General features: G+C 49.0%; 1 protein-coding gene across 5 annotated transcripts in view; it reads right to left on the bottom strand.

Moving 5' to 3' along the window:
• Nucleotides 1-22500, bottom strand: part of sema6e (sema domain, transmembrane domain (TM), and cytoplasmic domain, (semaphorin) 6E) — a 113819-nt gene that overhangs the window by 22636 nt on the left and 68683 nt on the right. For 4 of the 5 annotated variants that reach the window (XM_042108375.1, XM_042108378.1, XM_042108379.1 and 1 more), the window contains 13 exons: nt 17736-17944; nt 14941-15055; nt 14221-14278; nt 11876-11932; nt 11080-11181; nt 8474-8564; nt 8035-8157; nt 7797-7885; nt 7409-7626; nt 6657-6788; nt 5889-6044; nt 4550-4723; nt 3288-3425 (listed from right to left, as the gene is read on the bottom strand). In XM_042108375.1, the coding sequence (XP_041964309.1) occupies nt 3288-3425; nt 4550-4723; nt 5889-6044; nt 6657-6788; nt 7409-7626; nt 7797-7885; nt 8035-8157; nt 8474-8564; nt 11080-11181; nt 11876-11932; nt 14221-14278; nt 14941-15055; nt 17736-17877 (1595 nt within the window). In that variant the 5' untranslated portion in view covers nt 17878-17944. Of the gene's footprint in view, nt 1-3287; nt 3426-4549; nt 4724-5888; nt 6045-6656; nt 6789-7408; nt 7627-7796; nt 7886-8034; nt 8158-8473; nt 8565-11079; nt 11182-11875; nt 11933-14220; nt 14279-14940; nt 15056-17735; nt 17945-19257; nt 19264-22500 lie in introns of all 5 variants that reach the window. The other variant, XM_042108376.1, reaches the window with a different exon arrangement.

The following is a 22500-nucleotide window of genomic DNA, read 5'->3' as shown; positions in this document are numbered from 1 at the left end:
TGGGATTAATTAATGGCCGGGTATCGGAGGAGACAGGGAAACCGTGTCCACTAATCTGTACCGCTGGGGGAAAACACTGGTTTGGATCCTCTCCCTCTCACTTCTGCTCTGGACATCTTGTGGTTCTTAATAACAGAGCCCAGTTCTGAACCATTTTCCATCCCCATGAGCCAGATAAAATGTGTCTTCTTTCAACTGTCTGTCATTTGAGTCAATGTGATCATCAGAATTCTGCCTGAATCCAACAGGTCTCTAGGGGGGGGGGGCACTGCCTGAGCGGATGAATTAAACATAACACAGACAAACACGAGTGGCTAAGTGCAACAGGCCGTCTGAAAAGACAACCCTGACCAGATATACTGGCCAGAGCATTGCCATGGCACTAGCCACTAGGGTCAAGCTGGGATACTGACTGGTAGCAGTCAGCGATTACAACTTACTGTCGCAGTTGATAACATACTGTACATCTGCATTATGCTGAAATGTTTTTAAATTCTCCAACTTCACATGACCAATCAAAGGGAAATGGGGTAAGCCAGGGGTCGGCAACCTTTTTTGCCTAGAGAGACACTTTTACCAATTTGTTTTTATTTTTTTTATCTCAGAAGAGCCACATAAAGACGGTTACAAAAAAAAGTTTGGATATTTAACGTACAGTTACTTTCATTCAACAGAGGATTTTTAAATACATTTTCTACTCGTTTTAAAAGTAGGCCTAATGCGCAAGTTGAAATGTAAAGTGGAACCGAACAGGGTTAACACAGCAATACTAACTCGTTCCAGTGTTCGATATAACGGGCAGTTCATTTCGCGTTTTCAGAATCAGTCTTCGGATGGAAACTTTCCCATTTCAGCCCGCTTGTGTTCGCGCTCGCAAGCTGTAGTCGCTGACGTTTCCTTTTTGACATTTTCCTTATCTAGCCTACAGCAAGCGCACACATCAACAATAACAAAGTGTTCTCGTTGACTGAAATGGAGGGAAATCGGTGATTTTGTTTGATATTGACTTGGCAACAAACCGCGAATGTAACAATATTGTGCCGGCTATGGTTACGGAGTCAAGTGAGGTGGAAAGTTATATAGGCTAAATTACTCAGATAGACCTACAATATTACATTTTGAAAATTAACTAAAATAAAATACATTTTAATTAAATACTCATTAATTATTTTCAAAAGCTGAGCCGCATCAGAGGGATCAAAGAGCCGCATGCGGCTCCGGAGCCGCGGGTTGCCGACCCCTGCTGTACAGTACACGACGTAACCGTGAACTTCAGCGGTAGAGAACAGACATGGGATGGATTAAACTACGTGAACATATATTATATTTCAAACACTATTTTTACATTTTGATTTCAGTAGGTCCATTTTTTATACAGTACCAAAATTATTCATGACTTATTGAGTAAACAAATGGCAGGTTTGTCCGAGAGCCCAGCCAGTTGGAGAGCCAGATACAGTTCCCAAAATAGCCACATGTGGCTCGCAAGCCATAGGTTCCCGACCCCTGGGCTAAGCACTCGACCGATAGGTCTCCCTTACATACTTCATGACAGTAATCTACTGGTGTAGGTTCATGAAATATGTCAAGTGTAGATATACAGTACAGTAGTGTAGATAGTGCCGTGTAGCCAAGATGAAAAAGAGTAACCAATTGAATGATCTTCCACCATCACTTCTGAATCCTCAATAAGGACATGTATCAAAAAGTGATAAATACAGACTGAAGACTAGGCAGGGGAGAGAGGAAGGGAGCAGAAGGAGCTACACGGAGTGTGATTTGGTTCATGTCAGACAAACTGTGAAGCTGGATCAAACTCGAGCAGAGGAGTTTGACATCTAAGTGTGAAGTGATTAGTGCCTCTGTAATCCGTTAGCGCGCAGCAGCAGCAGAAGTGGTACGATTCTGCTGTTTTTAAGACTCTCTGAGACGGGATTTTCAGGCTTGCATAAGTAGAAATGAGTCTCTTTTCATACCCCCTCCCCCCCCCCCCATCCACAGTGAAAGAAACACAGCAAGGAGAATAGAGAGGAACGGAGAGAAGAGAAGAGAAGAAAAAAAGAAAACGCTGGAAGAAAAGGAGCGAAGAAGAAAAAAGAAATCTGGTCGCAGTTGGCTTCCCTCCAATCAGATGGTTCCACTTTGTGTAAACGCTGCTGGTGCTCCTCCAAGCCCGTGCAGTGAGTCTCTCATGCTATGGGAGATGTGTGTCCCCAGTCGGATAAACTAATCACTGCGGGTAGGGGTGAAGAACTCAAATGACTATAAATATACCCCACCAAGCAGGGCAGAACTGGATCGCAGTCTTCCAGGGCTATATTTTGGAACATGCTAACTCCAATAACTGGACCCCCAGAGGGAAAGATAGACCTCGATTCGTCACACCTTCCAGAGGCAGATATCCATATTATGTGCATATCATCTGTTCAGATCCTGAGTCCCCTTCAATTGGTTTGATGTGTGTGCATGTCTGCCAGATCTGTTTGTGGCAATATCTGCAAAGAATCAAGACTGTGCTCTCTGTCAGTTCTTGTTTTCTTGATGCTAGAATATGCAAACAAAATGTTTATCCAGCCTTCACTATATCTAAAAAAAGAAAAGGAACTGTCTGCATTCTGTCTCACTTCTCTGGCAGTATTCATTTGAATGCAGTTTATCACCTGTCTGCAGCATTTCCAGGACATGCATTCACTGGATTGTGTTCATATTTTTAGAACACAATCCATGTGTATTTATTTCAGATCAGTGTTAGCTCAGATCAGCATTAACTGTCTGCATTGTTACATTTTAAATACACCCTGTGTGTATTCATTTCAATTCAGTATCATATCATATCACAGGGGTGGGCAAACTTTTTGGCTCAAGGGCCACATTGGGTTTTGAAAATTGCCCGGCGGGCCGCACATGTTAAACTATTTAACATGATGTTTTGACATTGACATTGTAAACGTTATCTAAGGAGACTGAAAAGCAGTTTGCAGTAAAGCTAACCAACATCGTCTCTATCGCAGGAAAAAAATAGCGAGCAGCCTGATAACTAAATGAAATGCTCGGCGGGCCGGATGAAAGTGCTTGGCGGGCCGGATCTGGCCCGCGGGCCGCAGTTTGCCCACCCCTGTCATATCAGATTAAGGGAACACTTTAGTTCAGTATGTAAAATTGCGTTAAACAATTACTGAACATAATCATACATTTTAGTTACCAGAGTGTCAACAGACAGTTTTGTTGATAATCTGAGCATCTGTAGACGAATGTTGGTGGTCAGCGGTCACGGTGTGTGTACTCACGTCCTGCAGGAGCCGTAGTGGGCGCAGCGGCTGAGTGGCACGCGCACCACGCAGCTGGAGAAGGCCACGAAGAGGGCATGGTGGTCCTTGTCCAGCTCCAGGCCAAGCACGCGCCGGTCCTCCCCGCGGATGTTACACCTGCACAGGGCAGTACAGCAGACGAGCACCAGTCAGATGGGACACACATACACACACACCTGCACAGGGCAGTACAGCAGACGGGCACCAGTCAGATGGGACACACATACACACACACCTGCACAGAGCAGTACAGCAGACGAGCACCAGTCAGATGGGACACACATACACACACACCTGCACAGGGCAGTACAGCGGACGGGCAGCAGTCAGATAGCACACACACACCCACACACCTGCACGGAGCTCACTCGAGCACCAGTCAGATAGGACACACACCTGCACGGAGCTCACTCGAGCACCAGTCAGATAGGACACATACACACACCTGCACAGAGCTCACTCGAGCACCAGTCAGATAGGACACACACACACACCTGCACATAGCTCACTAGAGCACCAGTCAGATAGGACACACACACACACACCTACACAGAGCTCACTCGAGCACCAGTCAGATAGGACACACACACACACACACCTGCATAGAGCTCACTCGAGCACCAGTCAGATAGGACACACACACACACACACCTGCATAGAGCTCACTCGAGCACCAGTCAGATAGGACACACACACACACACACACCTGCATGGAGCTCACTCAACAGCAATCAGATGATGATTCTTGGATTTGGTTACAGGACAAATGTACCATTTAATCTATAGTGTGTTTATCATTCGGAATAAGGGCATCAATTAGACCATACAGACTGCTAAAAGGCACTGTAGAGGAGGCAATGTTTGAGTTTGTATCATGTGTTTCACTTTAGGGCTTGAACCAATGTCCCAGTTTGACCCAGGCATGTTTTCGTCCTCAACTGAAGATGTCAACTGTCTTGTTAATTTATCTTAAAAAGATGTTAAAAGTGACTTTGACTAATACATTTTAGATTTCCTTTCTAATCAGCAAAGACAATGGAACCTTAATCAAACACTCCTGCCGCAGACAGGTAAATTAGTGACGCTCAGCAGCTCCTATTTAAATACCCCTTGTCTTATTTGTCACCTGACACGGCTCACTGCGAGCTACACATTACACACACATACGGGGGGAGAGGGGGGCATGGAATGAATTTGTGTGTGTGTGTGTGTGTGGGGGGGGGGGGGGGGGGGGCACTCACTTAGCTGGGTTGTAAACGTCGATGTCCTCCAGGACCTGCGTGCTGAAGGAGGCGTTGGCGTGCGTGCTGGCCAGCACCTTGAGCACGCGGCCGTCCTCCGAGCCCAGGAACAGCACCGTGTGGTTCTTATATGGCCCGGCCGAGGTGTCCACGGCCAACTGGGTCAGCTTGAACCTACACACACACACACACACACACACACACACGTACACATGTACACAGACACACACACACATGGACACACACATGTACACACATACACACACACACACGTACACACACACGGACACACACATGTACACACACACACACATGTACACACATACACACACACACACACACACACACACACACACACACACACACACGGACACACACACCATAGGGGAGAGAGAGGTTTGGAATTTTGGTGAGAGGGATTTCTGCATGTTCGAAAGCAACGACAAAAGCTTTTGTACTGCCTTTCTCAGGCTGACTCTCAGACTTCACAGCCAGTTCATTGTCTCTGTGGGATATTAATGGGTTTAGTGTAAGAGAGAGAGAGTGTGTGAGTGTGTGTGTGTGTGTGTGTGTGTGTGTGTGTGTGTGTGTGTGTGTGTGTGTGTGTGTTTGGGTGAGATGAAAGAGCAGAGGAACAAAATATCAGTAGTTGTCAGAGGGTAGGCTTGTGTCTAGGTCTGTCTCAGGATGTGTGTGTGTGTGTGTGTGTGTGTGTGTGTGTGTGTGTGCATGCATGAGTGTGTGTGTGTAGGTGAATATATTTCACTTCTGAAAACATTTGATTCGCTTTTGTTAAAAATATGATTGGTTGATTCAAATAAAGGATTGAAATACTGTATGTGTGTGTGTGTGTGTGTGTGTGTGTGTGTGTGTGTGTACGTGTCTGTGAGAGAGAGAGAGAGAGAGAGAGAGAGAGAGAGAGAGAGAGAGAGAGAGAGAGAGAGAGAGAGATGGATGATACAGATGTGGAGATGGCGTTGAGTGGATACCTGTGCTCTAAAATCACAGGCTCTGAGGCTCAGTGAGCCAGATGGTTGTCAGAATGCTGGGGACGGCTCACACCGAGATGCAGACGGCGAAGCAGCTGGTGCGCAGACGAGTGTGCTGTGCGTGATGGGCAGCGTGTCTGTGTGTGTGTGTGTGTCTGTCTGTCTGTGTGTGTGTCTGTGTGTGTCTGTGTGTGTATGTGTGTGTGTCTATGGGGGGGAGGGGGTAAAGTGGTGTGGCGCAGCCTGTCACCTAACGGCCGCACAACTGTTGGTGGTTCGCAGGGAGCAGGGTTGATTGTGTGTGTGTGTGTGTGTGTGTGTGTGTGTGTGTGTGTGTGTGCGCAGCTTACCTGCTGGTGGTGCGCGTGAAGCATGGCCGGTCGTTGACCGAGGGTACAGCCTCGTCCATCAGCGGGTAGGACTTGATGAAGGTCAATGTGTCATCTGGGAAGGTCGTGGAGGACTTGTAGGATGCGGCTGGGCCATCGCCAGCACAGGAGCCAGGCCTGGGAGAGAGAGAGAGAGATGGAGAGAGAGAGAGAGAGAGAGAGAGATGGAGAGAGACAGAGTGAGAGAGATGGAGATAGAGAGAGAGAGAGAGAGAGATGGATAGATGGAGAGAGAGAGTGAGAGATGGGGGGGGGTGGAGAGAGAACCAAAGAGTGAATGTAGAGGGAACGTGAGACATGAGGACAAATGAAGAAAACAAAATGAGAGGAAGAGGCAGACAGCATGGTCAGCACAGTCCATCCTTTGCCCTCTGTCTCCCTCTTATGAGATCCTGAGAAATCTCACTCGATAGCCTTGGCTCACTGAAGCATGTGTGATTTTTATTAACTGTGGTCCATCTACCATCTGGCTTCATTAAATCAAAGCCTCAGACCCCCCCCCCGGATTCAGAGTGATCTTGTGATCAATGCAGAGCCAAGGCTGGTAGACCCCGGAGCGCCTGACCAGCCCAGACAATCATTAACAGCAACAGAGGACATGAGGGGGAGCTCAGGGCCTCAACGCCCTTGTACAGCTACTCAAATACTCCTAGGGCGGTGTGGAGTGATGCTGTGTGTGTGTGTGTGTGTGTGTGTGTGTGTGCGCGCGTGTGTGTGTGCTTATCTTACCTGGGTTTGGGCACCATCTCCTCGGGCACGGGGGTCCAGGCGGACTCACTGTTGCGCTGTTCCTTGAACTTGCCGTTGAAAACCCTCTCAATGTCGTCCATGTAGAACACACACACTGCAGAGCCGGTGATGCTGTACGCGCAAACACACACACACACACAAACCCATAATGCATTAGCATCCATTAGATTATCGCTCTGTCGCCCCCTGATATAAAAACTCACTTCATAGAGGGAATGCTCTTTTCTTTTCGTTTGTGCATTGCTAATCTGACAGAACAAAAAATCCTAAAGAGTGCGGAGTGCGGGGCCACCATGATTGTCTCTTTGGTTGCGTAACCCAATTAACCTGCACTATGTACAGGCCCTTATGTCCTACCCTGCTGGAGCAGGATGGATTCCCAACAAGGCCGCTTTCATAATGTTTGCTCATATCCTCCAGTGATGAGTCAGATGCATTGTGCCATGTGATAGCACTGCATTAGCCCACAAGCACCGACTACACACAACTGGAACGGTGAGAGGAGGTGGCTGCAGACCTAACTTAGTGAAGCTGGATTGTTTCTCCTCAGTAAGTCACTTTGCATGGTTCATTTATTGGCCAAATAGTCAAATAATCGAAGAAAATTGTTTTCCTCTCAACTATAATTCACTTTGGATGAAATAGCCAAATAGTGAAAGCCAAATATAATAAATGTTATGTACTTTAAAATACAATGTTCTGTGAAATGAAATGGTTGTTTGCTAGTTTACCTGTTGGCTTGCGTGGTGAACACTCCGAGCACGGCGGGCTTCTGGTTGATCTGCATGACGTTGGTCAGGGACTGGAGCACGTCAAAGTAGAAGAAGGAGTCGCCCGGCACTGAGCAGTTGAGCCGCGCCTTCAAGAAGGAGGTCCAGTAGCGCTCGAGAACCCGCGGGGAACCGCCGTTGTCGTTCTTGCAGACCCGGGCCACTCGCGAGAACACCACCTGTGCGGGGCGAAGGAGGACAAATGAAATGGCGTGCTGTGGTGGTTCTCACGATGATAAATTGCATTGCCCCTGGACTTCTAGCAGTGTAGACAAGTGTAGCTATGGGCAGAGCAAAACAGCTTCCAAGAGGCTGGACTCTCTCTCTCTGTGTGGCCAGCTGGTCATACCTTGCCTAGGGCGGTGTACTCCACTGCAATCTCGCTCAAGAAGAAGTACACATAGTTGCCGTACTCTATGGCATGGAGGAAATGAGGCTCTGGGAGAAACAAACACCATTTTAGTTGCGGCACTTTTAATGAGAAACCATCTACTATAAGAGAGCATTTGGGAGGATTTGAGGTTTTTGGGGTGTGGCGGGGGGGTTGGGTGAAGCGTGAACCCCCGTGACCCCGTCACCCATCTCACCTCGCAGCCACTTGGAGTCGTATTTCACGGTGCGCAGCACGGGGCTGCTCTCTCCCAGGCTGCGGTAGATCAGCGCGTCGCTGGCCAAGAAATCCGTCATGGTAGCCGAGTAGAAATCCCCACCTGGAAGTGTGACCAAAGCACATGCAGTGATTCATTTATCAGGCCACTGAGCACTTCCTACACGAGTCCTGCCTGATTGTGCATGTGTGAGGGTTTTTTTTGTCTCTGAAATAAGGAGAAAGAGTGGGTGGTTGTGGGGGGGGGGGGGGGGGGGGGGGGGGGTGGAGGGGGCTATTTTTACTGTTTCTAATCAGCCACTGACCTTTCATGGAGGAGCGAGACCACAATAAGGCAGGCTGAACTTTGTATAAATGTCACTGGAATATTGGCAAAAATAAAGGCAGGTGTCGTGTTGCTCTTTTGCCCATCCACTCACCAGCGAAGAGGCCAACGTTGGACTGCCGCGACTCGAATGGGCAGCGCGCCTGTCCAGCCACCTCCTCTCCAACCTGCTCCAGAGTGGACATCTTGAGAGAGAGCACAGAAACACACGCATTAAAGGGTCAGCATGTTTTTGGGCAGAAATGCAACGATGCCTCTAAAACAAGGCAAACTATCAATCGAGGCAAACTTGCAAAAGACATAAAAAGAAGTGTTGTGTGGAATGCTGGGAGATAAGGTTTAATCCTGTCAGAAAGTTTTATTGACGTTTGGGAGCCTAAAAGCTTTTTTGTGCTTTGACAGTGACTACTGCACCTTTACTCCAAAAAATATGGGCGGCTTCAATAAAAGCTCAGACGGCCTTGACACAGCCATATTGCAGCGCTACTTTCACAGTCCCAGCACGCGGCACGCCAGGCTGATCTTTTGGGCCGAGGTTAATTTGTTGTTCATGCACAACAGGTTCCTGAATAATGGCGCTGTCAGGTTGCCAATAACGCTGACGCCCCGAGTTTCACCTCGCTGCGGACGTTTAGCTGCCATCCGCCCTGGCTAGGCCGCGCCACAGCGCACCGCTCAGCACAAACAGGAAGCGTGATAAAGCCTGCATGCCAGGTCGCTGTGGGGTGACCCTGGTTGGCATGCCAGGCGCTGTGGGGTGACCCTGGTTGGCATGCCAGGCGCTGTGGGGTGACCCTGGTTGGCATGCTGGTACCCTGCAGTTGCTTCCGGGGGAACCAAGAGACAAGGGCAGCTGCCAATGTATACACAGGGCTTAACAGTGGTAGTAGCAGTGTGTGTGTGTGTGTGTGTGTGTGTGTGTGTGTGTGTATGTGTGTGTGGGTGTGTGTGTATGTGTGTGTGTGTGTGTGTGTGTGGATGTGTGGATGTGTGCGTATGTGTGTGTAAGAATGCCACTGCGCCACTGTTCCTGACACAGCGGCAGAGCCTGTGACTGACACGGATACCCCCCGCCCCCAACACGACCACAAGCTCATGTTCACACCCCTGCTTCTGTGCTCCATGAGAGTAACACTAACCTTCTGACGGGACACTGGGGTGTGTGAATGTCCTTTGGCGGGGACGGACGGAGGCAGAGGGGACAAGTACTGGGCACTTGGCTTGAGTTGGAGCTATCGCTTTTCAATGGAAAAATGCATCCCAGGCAAAATAAATAAGTAAATAAAAACAGATGAGGAAGCATTTAGAGACGGACTGCGCTGTGTGATTTGCCCTTCCTGACTCGCTCTTCATTTCTTCAGACAGTCATTGGGACAGCTCTCCAGGGGGACACAGAGGGGAGACACAAAAAACGACTGACCCAGACCCAGAGATAGACGGAGAGACAGAGAGGGAGGGAGGGAGGAAAGGGGGGATGGAGCAAGGTTCCATTCATGGAACAGAAAGAAAGCATGAAACTACTTCCTCAGGGAGTCTAGCGAGAAGGAGAGACCTCTGCTTTCATTCATGAACTTGCTCAACTCCCTTGTTGATATTTCCTCACCCACTCGCTGCAAGATTTAGAGACTGCTGTTCCATTTCCCAGGAACGCTTTGCTATGAATCACGGCACAGAAATGTTGATCGCTTAACTGTGTAAAACCTCCACACCTTTGCGCCTCACAGAATGTGTCACTTCCTGTTTCGCACAAGCTACATACTGTAGGTGCGCACTGTCCTTTGTTTGCAATCTGCGAAGCCAGCGCTGCCGTAAATATTTTGGCGCCCTCGATCTTTGTGTTCGCTCCTTGCGTTCCGACTCCACAACGATCCGTGTGCCTTTCCACGAGTCGGGTATTTATAGTGCTCGTATCGACATTGAGCTGTGAGTGGTCTCTCTGCCCTACGCTGGATCGATGGGAATCTGTGTTATGTAAACGGATAGCTGGGCTCGCCGTGAAGGCAGACGTGGCTCCGCAGCAACACCTGAGCTAGTGAGGGGTGCCATTACAACCCTGAGCCTGCTCCTAGTGAGGGGTGCCATTACAACACCTGAGCCTGCTCCTAGTGAGGGGTGCCATTACAACACCTGAGCCTGCTCCTAGTGAGGGGTGCCATTACAACCCTGAGCCTGCTCCTAGTGAGGGGTGCCATTACAACCCTGAGCCTGCTCCTAGTGAGGGGTGCCATTACAACCCTGAGCCTGCTCCTAGTGAGGGGTGCCATTACAACCCTGAGCCTGCTCCTAGTGAGGGGTGCCATTACAACCCTGAGCCTGCTCCTAGTGAGGGGTGCCATTACAACCCTGAGCCTGCTCCTAGTGAGGGGTGCCATTACAACCCTGAGCCTGCTCCTAGTGAGGGGTGCCATTACAACCCTGAGCCTGACATGAGAGGATAGCGGCTTTATACAAGCTATAAATGTGTGTGTGTGTGTGTGTGGTGTGTGTGTGTGTGACATATGACTGGTAATGCACGACCACTAGGGAAAGTGATTGGGTAATGTGATAATGTAGTTAGTAGTGAAAGGTTGGGGTTAGGGGTAGCTGTGTGTGTGTGTGTGTGTGTGTGTGTGTGTGTGTGTGTGTGTGTGTGTGTGTGTGTGTGTGTGTGTGTGTGTGTGTGTGTGTGCGCGCATGTGTGTGGATGGCTACTTAGCGTACCTTGTAATTCCGGCAGGTGGGGTTGAAGGCATTGGTGCCGCACGCGAAAAGGGTTTCATCGTTGCGCGGGACAAGCACTTTGATGTAGTTGTAACATTCATCCTGTCAAAGACAGCAGAGCAGACAGGCAAAGAGCTGCTGTCACTGCACCTGAGTCATGCTGGAGCTTACTGCCTTAAGCAGCATCTGGAAACACATGCAACGTGCTGGTGCTCACCACACACATACACACACACACACCTGCTTACATGTGGTTCTCTCACACACACACACAGACACAGACACTCAGCGAGTTTATCCACATGGACACATACGTATCTGGAAGATCACCCATACTCTCTCTCTCTCTCTCTCTCTCTCTCTCTTTCTCTCTCACTCTCTCTCTACACTATTTTTCATGTCCCACTATTACCATAATCCCTTGACTGATCCCAATGGTCTTAAGAGCTCAATGGGACTCCATCCTCTATGTCTGTAACTATTACACAGACAGCTGTCTCTGTGACTGCACATGCCTGGGGTGCTGATGTTGACACACACACACACACACACACACACACACACACACACACACACACACACACACACACACACACACACACACACATATGCACACACACACAGACTCATGCATTCAGACACATGCAAGCATGCAAACACGCAACACGCTCTGGCACTCACACACACATTCAGACAGACACGTACACACACACACACACATACTGTACACACACACACACACACACACACACACACACTAGACAGTGGCAGAGGGGAGGTAGGCATATATACTCACGCTGTTCTTGCCCCTCACTGTGCATTTCTCCACATTCTTTGTCTTCCATGTCAGCTTCTGCCACACACAGAGAGCCAACTGTCAGCAATCAAAGGCATTCTCACTCAAGCGCTTCAGCTCCAGCTCGCCTTTCTCTCCCTCTTTGGTTGTTTGTGTTGCTTTTGCTTTTTTAATCTTTCAATCACATCCACCATAATGAGGAAACTCATTTAGTCTCATGATATCCCCCGACAACACGACAAACAAACAAACTGGTTAACAAACAAACAAAATAAATAAATCAAGCTCCAAGCTCCCCGGCAGAGAGGACCACATGGGCAGCCGTGTGCCTAGGGCTGGGCTTGAGTGGATGCTTGACGGCGCCGCTTCAGGAGCGCATGATCAAAATGAAGAAGAGGCAACAGCCTCCTCAGAAAACCCCTGTGGAGTGGAGTTCCCAGTGGTGGAGCAGATCCTGTACTAAGTGTCCTCTCCCCATATGGACACTGTCCCGTACAGCCTAGCTCCTGCACACCTCTCCTGCCCTCCTCCCATCTTGCATCTGGTGAGGCCAATCAGCCTCTGCTCATACCTGTCAACACTCCCGTGTTTCCCGGGGTTTCTCCCATATTTCAAGGTCATCTCCCAGCACCCTCCCGTAATTTGCATGGCCATCAAACTTCATTTTAAAATCATTGATCCATTCAGGTTGCCAGATTGTGTATGAAATACACCCTACACATACACGATCACTTAGTTTCAATTTCAACCGTTTTGTCATAGGCTAAAACCTGGCAACCCAAAACCCAAATAAGGAAACGGGTGCCGACTGCGCAGCCTGAGTCTCGTCGTAAGCAAGCGGGGCTAGTTGAATGGCCTACTCCAGAACTAGCTGTTGTGAAATTGTTGGGAATTTAATTGATTAACACATCACATAAACTGTTATTGAGTGTTGTTGATACACTGAACTTGTGCCCTCGGAACCAAATCTTTGGAGTTTTGGAAGTAGGCTGCAGGCAGGCAGCTGGTGGATACATAACTGGCATGCGTAAGGTAATGGTAAGGTAAAAGCAACGACCGAAATGCAGTGTTGAAACGTATTAAATATGCAAACACAGATCCGGTATAAACACCCCCCCCCCCGCGCGTGCGTTTTTGGAAAGCTAAATGTTGACAGGTATGCCTCTGCTGGTCGCCTCCTGAGCTGTGGTCAGCAGCAATCTGCCAGTTAACAAGCTGGGGATCCCGCAGTGTGTGTGTGTGTGTGTGTGTGTGTGTGTGTGTGTGTGTGTGTGTGTGTGTGTGTGTGCGTGGTGCGCGCACAGATGTGTATTTGTGTGTGTATGTGTATGTCTTTTGTGTGTGTGTGTGTGTGCGTGCGTGCGTGTGTGTGTATTGGTGGTGGTGAGGTAGAGGGGATGGTTTACTGATGGCCTCCCACTGCGAGCCTCAGCTAGCCTCCATCTAACGACTCGGCACTCAGGATGGTTCCAATGTGAACAGCGGAAGCCTCTCTCTCACACAGGGGAGGAAAGAGAGAAAAAGAACAGACAGCGAGGGAAGAGAGATGGCCATCCCTGTCCTGTCCTGTCCTGTCCCGGCCAATCATTAGCTGTCGTTGGCAGTGTCGTTTTGGACGAGCGGATAAAAGATCACGCTGTACTCTTTAACAGCTCGCCTCGAGAGCTAAGGAGCCTCAATAGCGATACGAGGCCTCGGCTAAGATCTCTTCAAACAGCTTGTCATGCATTGCAAGCATTCTACTGAGCGATTCTAACAGCATTTTTGCCTAACACTCGGTTAATACGCGTGCAATAAATCAATCTGCCACAATAACAACATTCATAAAACTGGAAAGTACTTATGTAAGACAACAGTGGGTTAATCTGTCCTGAGGATGGAAAAATGTGAGCTTGTTTAAAACAGCCCCCCCCCCCCCCCCCCCCCCTCCCGCTTTCCTCCCCCAGCCCTTAGCCCTCCCCTTCTTCAGCGTTTTCGCAAGTCAAATTACATCTGACAAATGTGATTTTTGTAGCTGAGTGCACGATGCGCATGACCATTACCACATAGCGACGTCGTAATTGGTTCATCACTGTCCTAAATGGGGAACATGGTGGTGACAATGCTACCGACACTGAGGGGGGGTTGACCTTTTCAGTCGGGGTTCAAATGTTTTAACGGGCTTTTTGGTCCATGACTCATCCTAAGGAACCATGCATTTACATATCAGCGTTCAAAGCCTTAATGACGTCCTCATTGTTCCGTGAACAGGAGTGTTTTTGTTTTCTGGTGGGAGGGCTTTGCTCCAGGGTCCATTCTCATTGGTGAGCGAGTGAGATGGCAGGGAGTGGTGTGTGCTCGCTTACCTGCTGAGTGACAATCTGCTGTGACGAGGAAGTGAGATTGACGGCAAAGACGTGATCCCTGCAGAGCACACAGGAGGAGAGGAGAGGAAGACCACGGGTCAGCAGAGAGCAGCACTGGACATGCTACAGGTCATGCTGCATTTTATATTTCAAGAATGTACACACACACACACATACTCAAACACAGATAGACAAACACACACACACACACACACACACACCTCACAAATGACCACACACCTCCAAACTCCACACTTTGGGATAGAAAAGATTTGATTAGGCCAATCACTCCGTTGTTATCAGCCAAGTGAGAGCAGCCTAATCAGACACAGAGCTGTCATGTCAGGGAGGCTGGAGGGGGGGCTGGACAAGCAGCTCCTCTCTGGCCCCAGCAGGACCACGGCTCCCTTTCCCAGCACGCGTCTGACCGTTACGGGAGTAGGACCATGCAGACAGGAGCACTCGTCTGACATTACGCCATTTTACGCCATTTTTTTTTTTTAGGGGGTGGGTGGGGGGGGTGGGGTTTGTGACAATTGTGGCTCTCAGCCAAGCGAGCACTCTACTCGGCCCAGACACTAATCCCAAATGGGTCTCCGGGCCCTCTCCACGACAGCCTGGAGCCTGTGGTCGCTGCCGGTGGGACTGAGGAAGTGAAGATGGAGTGTGTGTGTGTGTGTGTGTGTGTGTGTGTGGACGGTTGTGATGGTGGGGACTGACCTGGCAGCGATGTAGAGCATGTGGTTGATGCGGAGCATCCGCTGAAAATCCAAGCCCAGCCGCGCCGTGTCATTGTCCTCCATTAGCCCTTGGAAGCTGGGGTACAGGTACGAGTCTGCGGATGGACACGGCCAACACAAATAAACAAACACAGCTCTTAAAATCCATCATGTCTCTGCCAAAGGAACAAAAAAACAAAGATGTTAGTGGGTAGAGATACGTTGGCGATACATCACTCTGCGTTGTCCAAAATACTGGAGAGGGCACTTGGGTGCCGCCATTTTAAATGATGGTACTAAGTACAGGACCAGTGTCTTTGTATTTATCATCTGCCAAGCCTGATGAATGCATTTGTTCAAGTGGGCTTGGGCACGGCTGGGAGAGAATTCTGATCAGGCAGTCCAGAAGACACATAAAGTGCTGGTAGGTGGTTGGGGTGGGGCTTTTACGATGTTGATTACCTCATGACTCACTTGTAGCGTGGCAGACGCTGCGGTGGTGGCGATGGGGCTGAAATCTCAAATGAAAGCTACTCTCTGAAATATCTCCTCAGGGACGCACATGGGTCACAAGATCATTTGTTATTTTGATTGCGCTCTTTTGCAAGGTTATTAAGCCATCCCAGCCGTTGTTAGTCACAACGCTCGGCCACATAGCCACAAAGTGCTCAAACAGCACATCTCTCAGACGAAAAAAAAAAGAAACAAGAAGAAACAAAGCCCACATCGGCGTCAAAGTCCACAAGTTAACTTAACCGAGAACACTTTGCGAGAAGTGGGTCAGCGGCGGTTAGTGTCAACATCCGCTGGCGAGCGGACTCCATATTTATAAATCCCCCTCAGCCGGACCTCCTTGCCCCTCTGGGCCTCTTTGCCTTTCTGTCCTGACTTTTGTGTCCATACACAACTTTTCTGCGGTCGCTTCAAACACACACACTCAGACACACACACACACACACACACACACACTAATCCTCATAAGGAGAGCATAAACAGCAGCGGCTGAGGGAGGAGAGCGGGTGGGTGGGGGGGTGATGGTGGTGTTTGGGGCCGGGCCCCCAGCAGGGCGGCGATGTACCGCTAACACTCGTTCCCCCTGCACCACTGCTGCTGACGGGGGCTCCAGACAGCTTTCATTAGAGCATCAGGCGATGCGTCCCATGACCGCACACGGCAGAACCACCACGGGACACTACAGTAATTGTGTAAGTCAAGCAGCTGAGAGAGATACACGCAGAATAGTGGGGGGAGAGAGAGAGAGAGAGAGAGAGAGAGAGAGAGAGAGAGAGAGAGAAGAGAGAGAGAGAGAGAGAGAGAGAAAAGGAGGAAGTCTGTGAGAGGGAGACTCAGAAAAACAATGTGGAAAAAGAAAGAAACAATGACAGAGAGGGGAAGAGAATGAGACAGAAACAGACAGATGAAGCGAAAGAGAATCCAGTGGGAACCCATGAGGAAAGATGTGAAGGAGAAAGAGAAAGAGTTATAGAGACAAAAAGAGAGAGAGAGAGAGATAGAGGGAAGAAATCAAGAAAGAATGCTCAAGATGTATGAGCTGAGAATGGGGATGAGGTGAAAAACAGAAGGACGCAGAGAACAAAAGGAGAGAAAGAATGAAAATTAGACGTCACTGAAAGAAAGAATGACACACACTCACTCACTTACTTACACACACACACACACATATATGTGTGTATAAAAAAAGAGACTCTGCAAGAGGCTGTGTGTGATGCATGAGCCAGGTCACTGGGCTCACACTCTGGGGTGAGCCTTTCTCTCTCTCCATCTCTCTCTCTCTCTCCATCTCTCTCTCTCTCTCCATTACTCTCTCTCTGCTTTTTTCCCCTGAAACAGCAGCGTGTGGCACGGCGGGTTTAGCATATCTCTGCAGCCAAACCCCGGCGCTATCTCTGGCTGCCAGCTGCGCCCGAGACCTCCATCCATCCCCATCACGGCAGGAAGGAGCCTGTGAAGTTCCTACCCCCAGCCCAGCGCCACGGCCCTCCGGGACCAGACTGGACCGGCCTGCCTGTCAGACGACGACCGCCTGCCCCAGCTCGGCCTGCCCTACTCTGGTCCTCAGAGCCTCGCCACCCCCCCCCCCCCACACTCACCCCATAATCCCACCAGCTCTTCCCTCACTTTCAAGTGCTTTATTTATTATTTTCTATTTTTTTGAAGCTGGGGGGGGGGTGCCATACCCAGCTCCCATTCTCCCTAGTTAGGCAGGAGCTGGGAGATCAGTGGCTAGCCCTGGTCAGTCCAGTAGCATACATAACGGACATCCTGTCGGGCAGATAAATGAGGAGCTCGTACCCCTCTGAGTCACCTGTAGAAATGGCTGACAAATGACCCTCATTATCTGGCTGATGGAGCCCTTCTACAAGACTATTAGCTCAGCTATTTCTGCCAATGCCGCTCCCCACATTTACGTCCCCCACAGATAGAACCATTACAGAACCCAGGCTGCCACCCCACCACCACCCAACCCATGTTAAATCAATTATGAGCTTTTTTTTTTCTTTTCTTAATGGACAAAGGTAGAGTCACCCTGACCTCCACTGTGCAGAGACCACAGAGTTGCTATTAGTGAGCCATTACCAGTTACTCCACCCCAAAAAGACTAAAAAAGACGCACTTTAGACCCAAAGTAGGGCCCAAAAAGCCAGTGATGTGGACTTGCGAGACATGTGTGCTGCTTTCTTGCCCTATAAAGTAAAAGTAGAAATAGCTGAGATGACTCCAGCTGATGTCAGTGCAGTGCTGATTTGGGGGGGGGGGGGGGGGGGGGGGACTCACATTCGCTCCCGACGATGCTGATGGGCTCCAGGTCTTGGGGGAATGGCATGATCCCGAGGCGGGCAGGGAGGGGGCAGAAGGAGAGGACCAGGGCCAGGGCCCAGGCCAGGAGGGGCCGCGGGGGCCCCAGCGACAGCCTCATTGCAGCACAGTGATCCTGCAGCTCAGCCAGATCTCAGCATGACCCACAGAGGACTGACCACCCCCGCCTGAGAGAGAGAGGGAGAGAGAGAGAGAGAGAGAGAGAGAGAGAGAGAGAGAGAGAGAGAGAGAGAGAGAGAGGGAGAGAGGGAGAGAGGGAGAGGACAGAGAAGAAGACACAGATTAGATGACTGAATAATAAATGTCAATGTTACCAAATGAAATAGAACCCTGACATGTTTTTCTGAAGAATAATCATATCGTGTTAAGTTTCAGATGGAGATGTTTGGAACCGTAAGCCAAATGAGTCATTTAGCTCTCTGTTAGAGATAACATTGAATCATGACAGTTTTGCATAGACAGTGCTGACAGCGACACAAAAACGCGCCATTGAGGCGATGACATTGTGAAGTGGTGTTCTGTTAAGTAGGTGACACTGCTTCCTGCAGCTTGTTCAGATTTTCTTTTGGTGACACGCGTCTTTGATGCGAGGGGACATCAACATGGGGCCGCTGCTGCTGCTGCCTGTTTAGCCCCATAGAGAATAGCCCTTTTGTTTCACACGTCATCAGAAAAGAAAAAAAAAACTATTCTTCTAAACTTGTTTCTTCAGAGGCGTGGTAAAGCTTTATTGCTCAAAGAGATCAAAGCAGGTGAAGGTATTGCTTTCTGTGAGGGGGTATCGCTATCCAGCTCCAGCCTTAATTAAAACGGCTCCCCCTCCAAAACATTATTAGCTACATCACAAAGGTCTGTGTTCAAAACAGTTGGAGTAAAGAATAAGAGTTCATTACGCTGTCTCTGTCCCCTATTTTATACAGTCTATGAAGACTGGTAGGAAAGGAGAAAGAGAGAGAGAGAGAGAGAGAGAACAGTGAGACCTATAGGAAGACAAACAGAGTGTGTGACCTCAGACAGACGCAGGCAGACGCAGGCCCAATACTGCAAAAAATGAAATCTAACCAAGTGTTATTAATCTTATAATAAGATCAAAACATCTATTTGGTGTTGTTTTTAGTATGAAAAGACTTACCTAGTGCCCTCTCGAAAGATCATTTTGACTTAATTTAGGAAGACTTTGACTTATTTTAAGGAGTCTTATCAAGACAAATTTACTTAACGCACTGGCAGACAAATTTGCTTGTTTTTAGGACAAATTTGCTTAACGCACTGGCAGAAAAATTAGCTTGTTTTCAGGATGAGATGTCTTAAAATAAGTCAAACTTTTCTTAAATTAAGTCAAATGACTTCACGAGAAAGCTCTAGGTAAGTCTCTGTATACTGAAAACAATACAAACTAGTTATTTTTATCTTAATATAAGACTAATAATCTTGGTTAGATTTTATTAGATAAGCAGTTTTTTGCAGTGAAGTCTTTCACAGGTGACTCACACAATTAACAGCACAGGCCAGAAGGACTCGCTCTCTAAGCATGACACCTCTGCACCAGCACCACGGGCCACCACAGGACACCACGGGGCACCACAGGACTGGCCTCAAACCCCCACGAAGGAAAACCAGAAATAACGATTGACAGGTAGTGAGAAAATAGTGAGGGGAAAAACTGTCAAAAACTTTCAGCCAAGTTTTTTGTCTTATGGTATTATTAATTAGTCATTCATCATACATCGAGTCCAGATTGCGGGCAAAATGCTAATTTCGGACATCTGCTGGGTTTTGTCATGCGAAGGTGCTGAAGCAGATGGACGGAGCGGAGATTGGCTTTCATAATATTTGACCTGTATGCACATCGCAAATGAGATGCCTTTACCTTCCCTTCCCCATTTTAATTATCAATCTCCCAGTTTTCATTGCCCATTCACCTCACACAAACACAGAGTGCGACCAGGCGCTGGCGTTACACAGAGGCACACTCATTCTGATGCAGCGACAGCTACGGCTGGCGCTTAGCGATGAGGTCAAGCGATGATCACAAAGCCATAAATTGAAAAGCGGGGGTGTCCGCTCCTGTTTACCTCATGACGTACGGCCGGCCTGTCTGGCTGTCCCGTCCCACAGGGGGGAATATATGGGGACATTACCCCTGACGGATTGGTCTCTCCCTGCACACAAATTGGCTTTTTAGCAAGTAAGGGCCGGAAACGTCGAGCGGCATGCCGAATACTGTACGTATGCACATTCAGAGGCCTCCTAGGCCAAGGCAGGCAGTGTGAAAGGCTGATGAAATGCTGGGCAAATGAAATAATCTCCTGGAAAAAAAAAGAAATGTGAGACGAATCTCCTCGGTCGGATATTTACTAGAAGCCCTCCCTGTTTGTGTGTGTTGCCCCAAGCAGGGTTTGGAGATGCACAGGCAGTGCATGATGCATAAATCCCATGAAACAGCATGGGAGGTGTGTGTGTGTGTGTGTGTGTGTGTGTGTGTGTGGGCAGGGGGGTGGAGAGGACTTGGATATAATACTGGGAACCCACTGGGGCGAAATTCAGTTGCACTCTAATCTAGAACTAGTGGTGGAACATGTGAGATTTTTTTTTTCCAATTGTGATGAATTTCTTCAGTGATCATCATAAAGTGGTGGGTTGTTCGCCAAAGGAAACGGACATACTTTACAGATCATTCTGCTGCGCGTCTGAATTAATGGTTTGTTTACTTCAGATGCTGTAAACGGCCCTCCACAGCTGGAGCAAATCTGGAGCAGTAGACACTAGGGAACCTTTTTCCCCAAACAGTTTTGGACAAACGCCACCGTCAGTAACAGCTTGGTAGAGTAAGGGGCCATCTGCAGTTTCAGCACACAGCAAAGCCTCGGGCGACAGCAGCATGAGGTCCACACAAAACGTATTCGATCACGTCACCGACGGCAGATGGAGATCTCTCCACACTGCCCTCTCAACTCCACAAAAAGGGATGGGATGTCAAGAGGCCAATGGCACTACTGGCTATTTCATTAACTGACCAGTAGGAATCGTCCAGCTTCATGGCATTCGTTTTATAAGCCGGCCTCTCACGTTAGTGCACCTGGAGTGTTTTCAGTACTTGGACGTGTGCACACCTGCTGACCAGGCATGGAGAGTCCAACATGTCATTTACTTGTCACTTTCGCCCGCTCGCTTGAGAAGTGATGTCGTGTCCAGTCCACAGCTCACTCCACTTGCCGCTCACTCCTGCCAATAAAGCTCTCAGTCATTTAGCTTGGACTGCTGCTGAATGGCAGGGCCAGAAGGCAAAATCTTGACCCCTCCTACGAACAACTGGTGCTGGCTGGACTAGGCCAGCCAAATCACAATATCACTGTCCCCTTCACGAACCCCACCCCCATCTGTCACACACACACACACACACACACACACACACTGGAGGGCATCCACAGCACTCCTTCGCTAACTTACCCAGGATGCAATGCAAAGCAGCATGGCAACAAACAGCCCCTGCTGTGACTGGCCTGTAGGTCCTGTCTAACCCCTCGTACTTGGCACTGGTTTGTGTTTTTAATCAATGGCCATTTCTGGGGGAGGGTGTGAGGGAGAGGGGTGTTGGCTCATAAGCTGACAGCTGTGGGCTAGGATCTAAAGCCTCCTCTTATTCTGAAAACTCTTTTTGAAAGGGGGCATGCATGAATCTCTCTTTCTCTCTGTGGGTGTATGTGTGTGGTTGTGTTTGTATGTGTGTGTGTGTGTGTGTGTGTGTGTGTGTGTGTGTGTGTGTGTGTGTGTGTGTGTGTGTGTTGTGAGTGTGTTTGTATCTGCATGAATTTGTGTGCGAGTTTGCTTGATCACAGAGGGAGTCCTGCTGGCCCAAGTAGTGGCCGAGGCTGACTGGCTGTTGTTTCTAATGAATCGAACTTAATCTCCTCAGGGCCAGGTTCAGACAGTCAGTCATGACTGCTCCTGCACCGAGCGAAGGACAGCAAGGAATCCCAGCTATTGATTATCTGACAATCATCTGGATTTCCCACGCGGCGTTGGTTCGTTCACAGAAGCAGCGAGGCATCTGGCACCTCAAGGCTTCTCAGGGCATCATGCACGAGAGACTCGCTCGTGAGAGGATGCCAATTTTTACGAAGAGGCGGTTTGGGGCCATGGCAAAATCTATTTCAAATAAGACCCGGTTTCCATTTAAGCATAAACTCAATTTAACAGCTCCAGCTTTAGTCTCAATCACTGTTGGCCGGAGAGCCCGTTCCATAAAAGCACAGCTGATTAAACCCCCTTGGGGGCCGCTTTAAATACGATCAAGCACTTTATGTACCTGTTGGCATTGAGAAGCATTTGTCTTTGCCAGGAGCTTGTGGAACAGACAGAGAGACAGACAGAGAGCAAAGCAGAGAGAGAGAGAGGGGGGGAGAGAGAGATAGAGACAGAGAGAGAGGGAGAGAGAGAGAGAGGAGAGAAAGAAAATCTAGAGTGCACAGTGTCATCCTGACACAGCAGACCCATCTCCTAAGAGAGCCAGTGTGAGCTCACTGAAGCATTCCTGATCCTGGTATTGTTTCCGACGGCTGGGAGAAGGGGCGGGGGATTGGTGAGCTCCTCCACCTGACTGTGTGCTGGGACCTCATATGAGCTAGTGGCAATACAAATCGCATGAGCTCACCCCACCCCCAACCCCCACGCCGTCCACTGCATACTCCACACACACACACACGCATTCCACACATATGAG

This window comes from Alosa sapidissima, chromosome 10, assembly GCF_018492685.1.
Source record: "Alosa sapidissima isolate fAloSap1 chromosome 10, fAloSap1.pri, whole genome shotgun sequence".
In the NCBI taxonomy this organism is placed as follows: Eukaryota; Metazoa; Chordata; class Actinopteri; order Clupeiformes; family Clupeidae; genus Alosa; species Alosa sapidissima.
The sequence above is the reverse complement of the archived record's forward strand: the minus strand, read 5'-3'. Positions and strand labels throughout refer to the sequence as shown.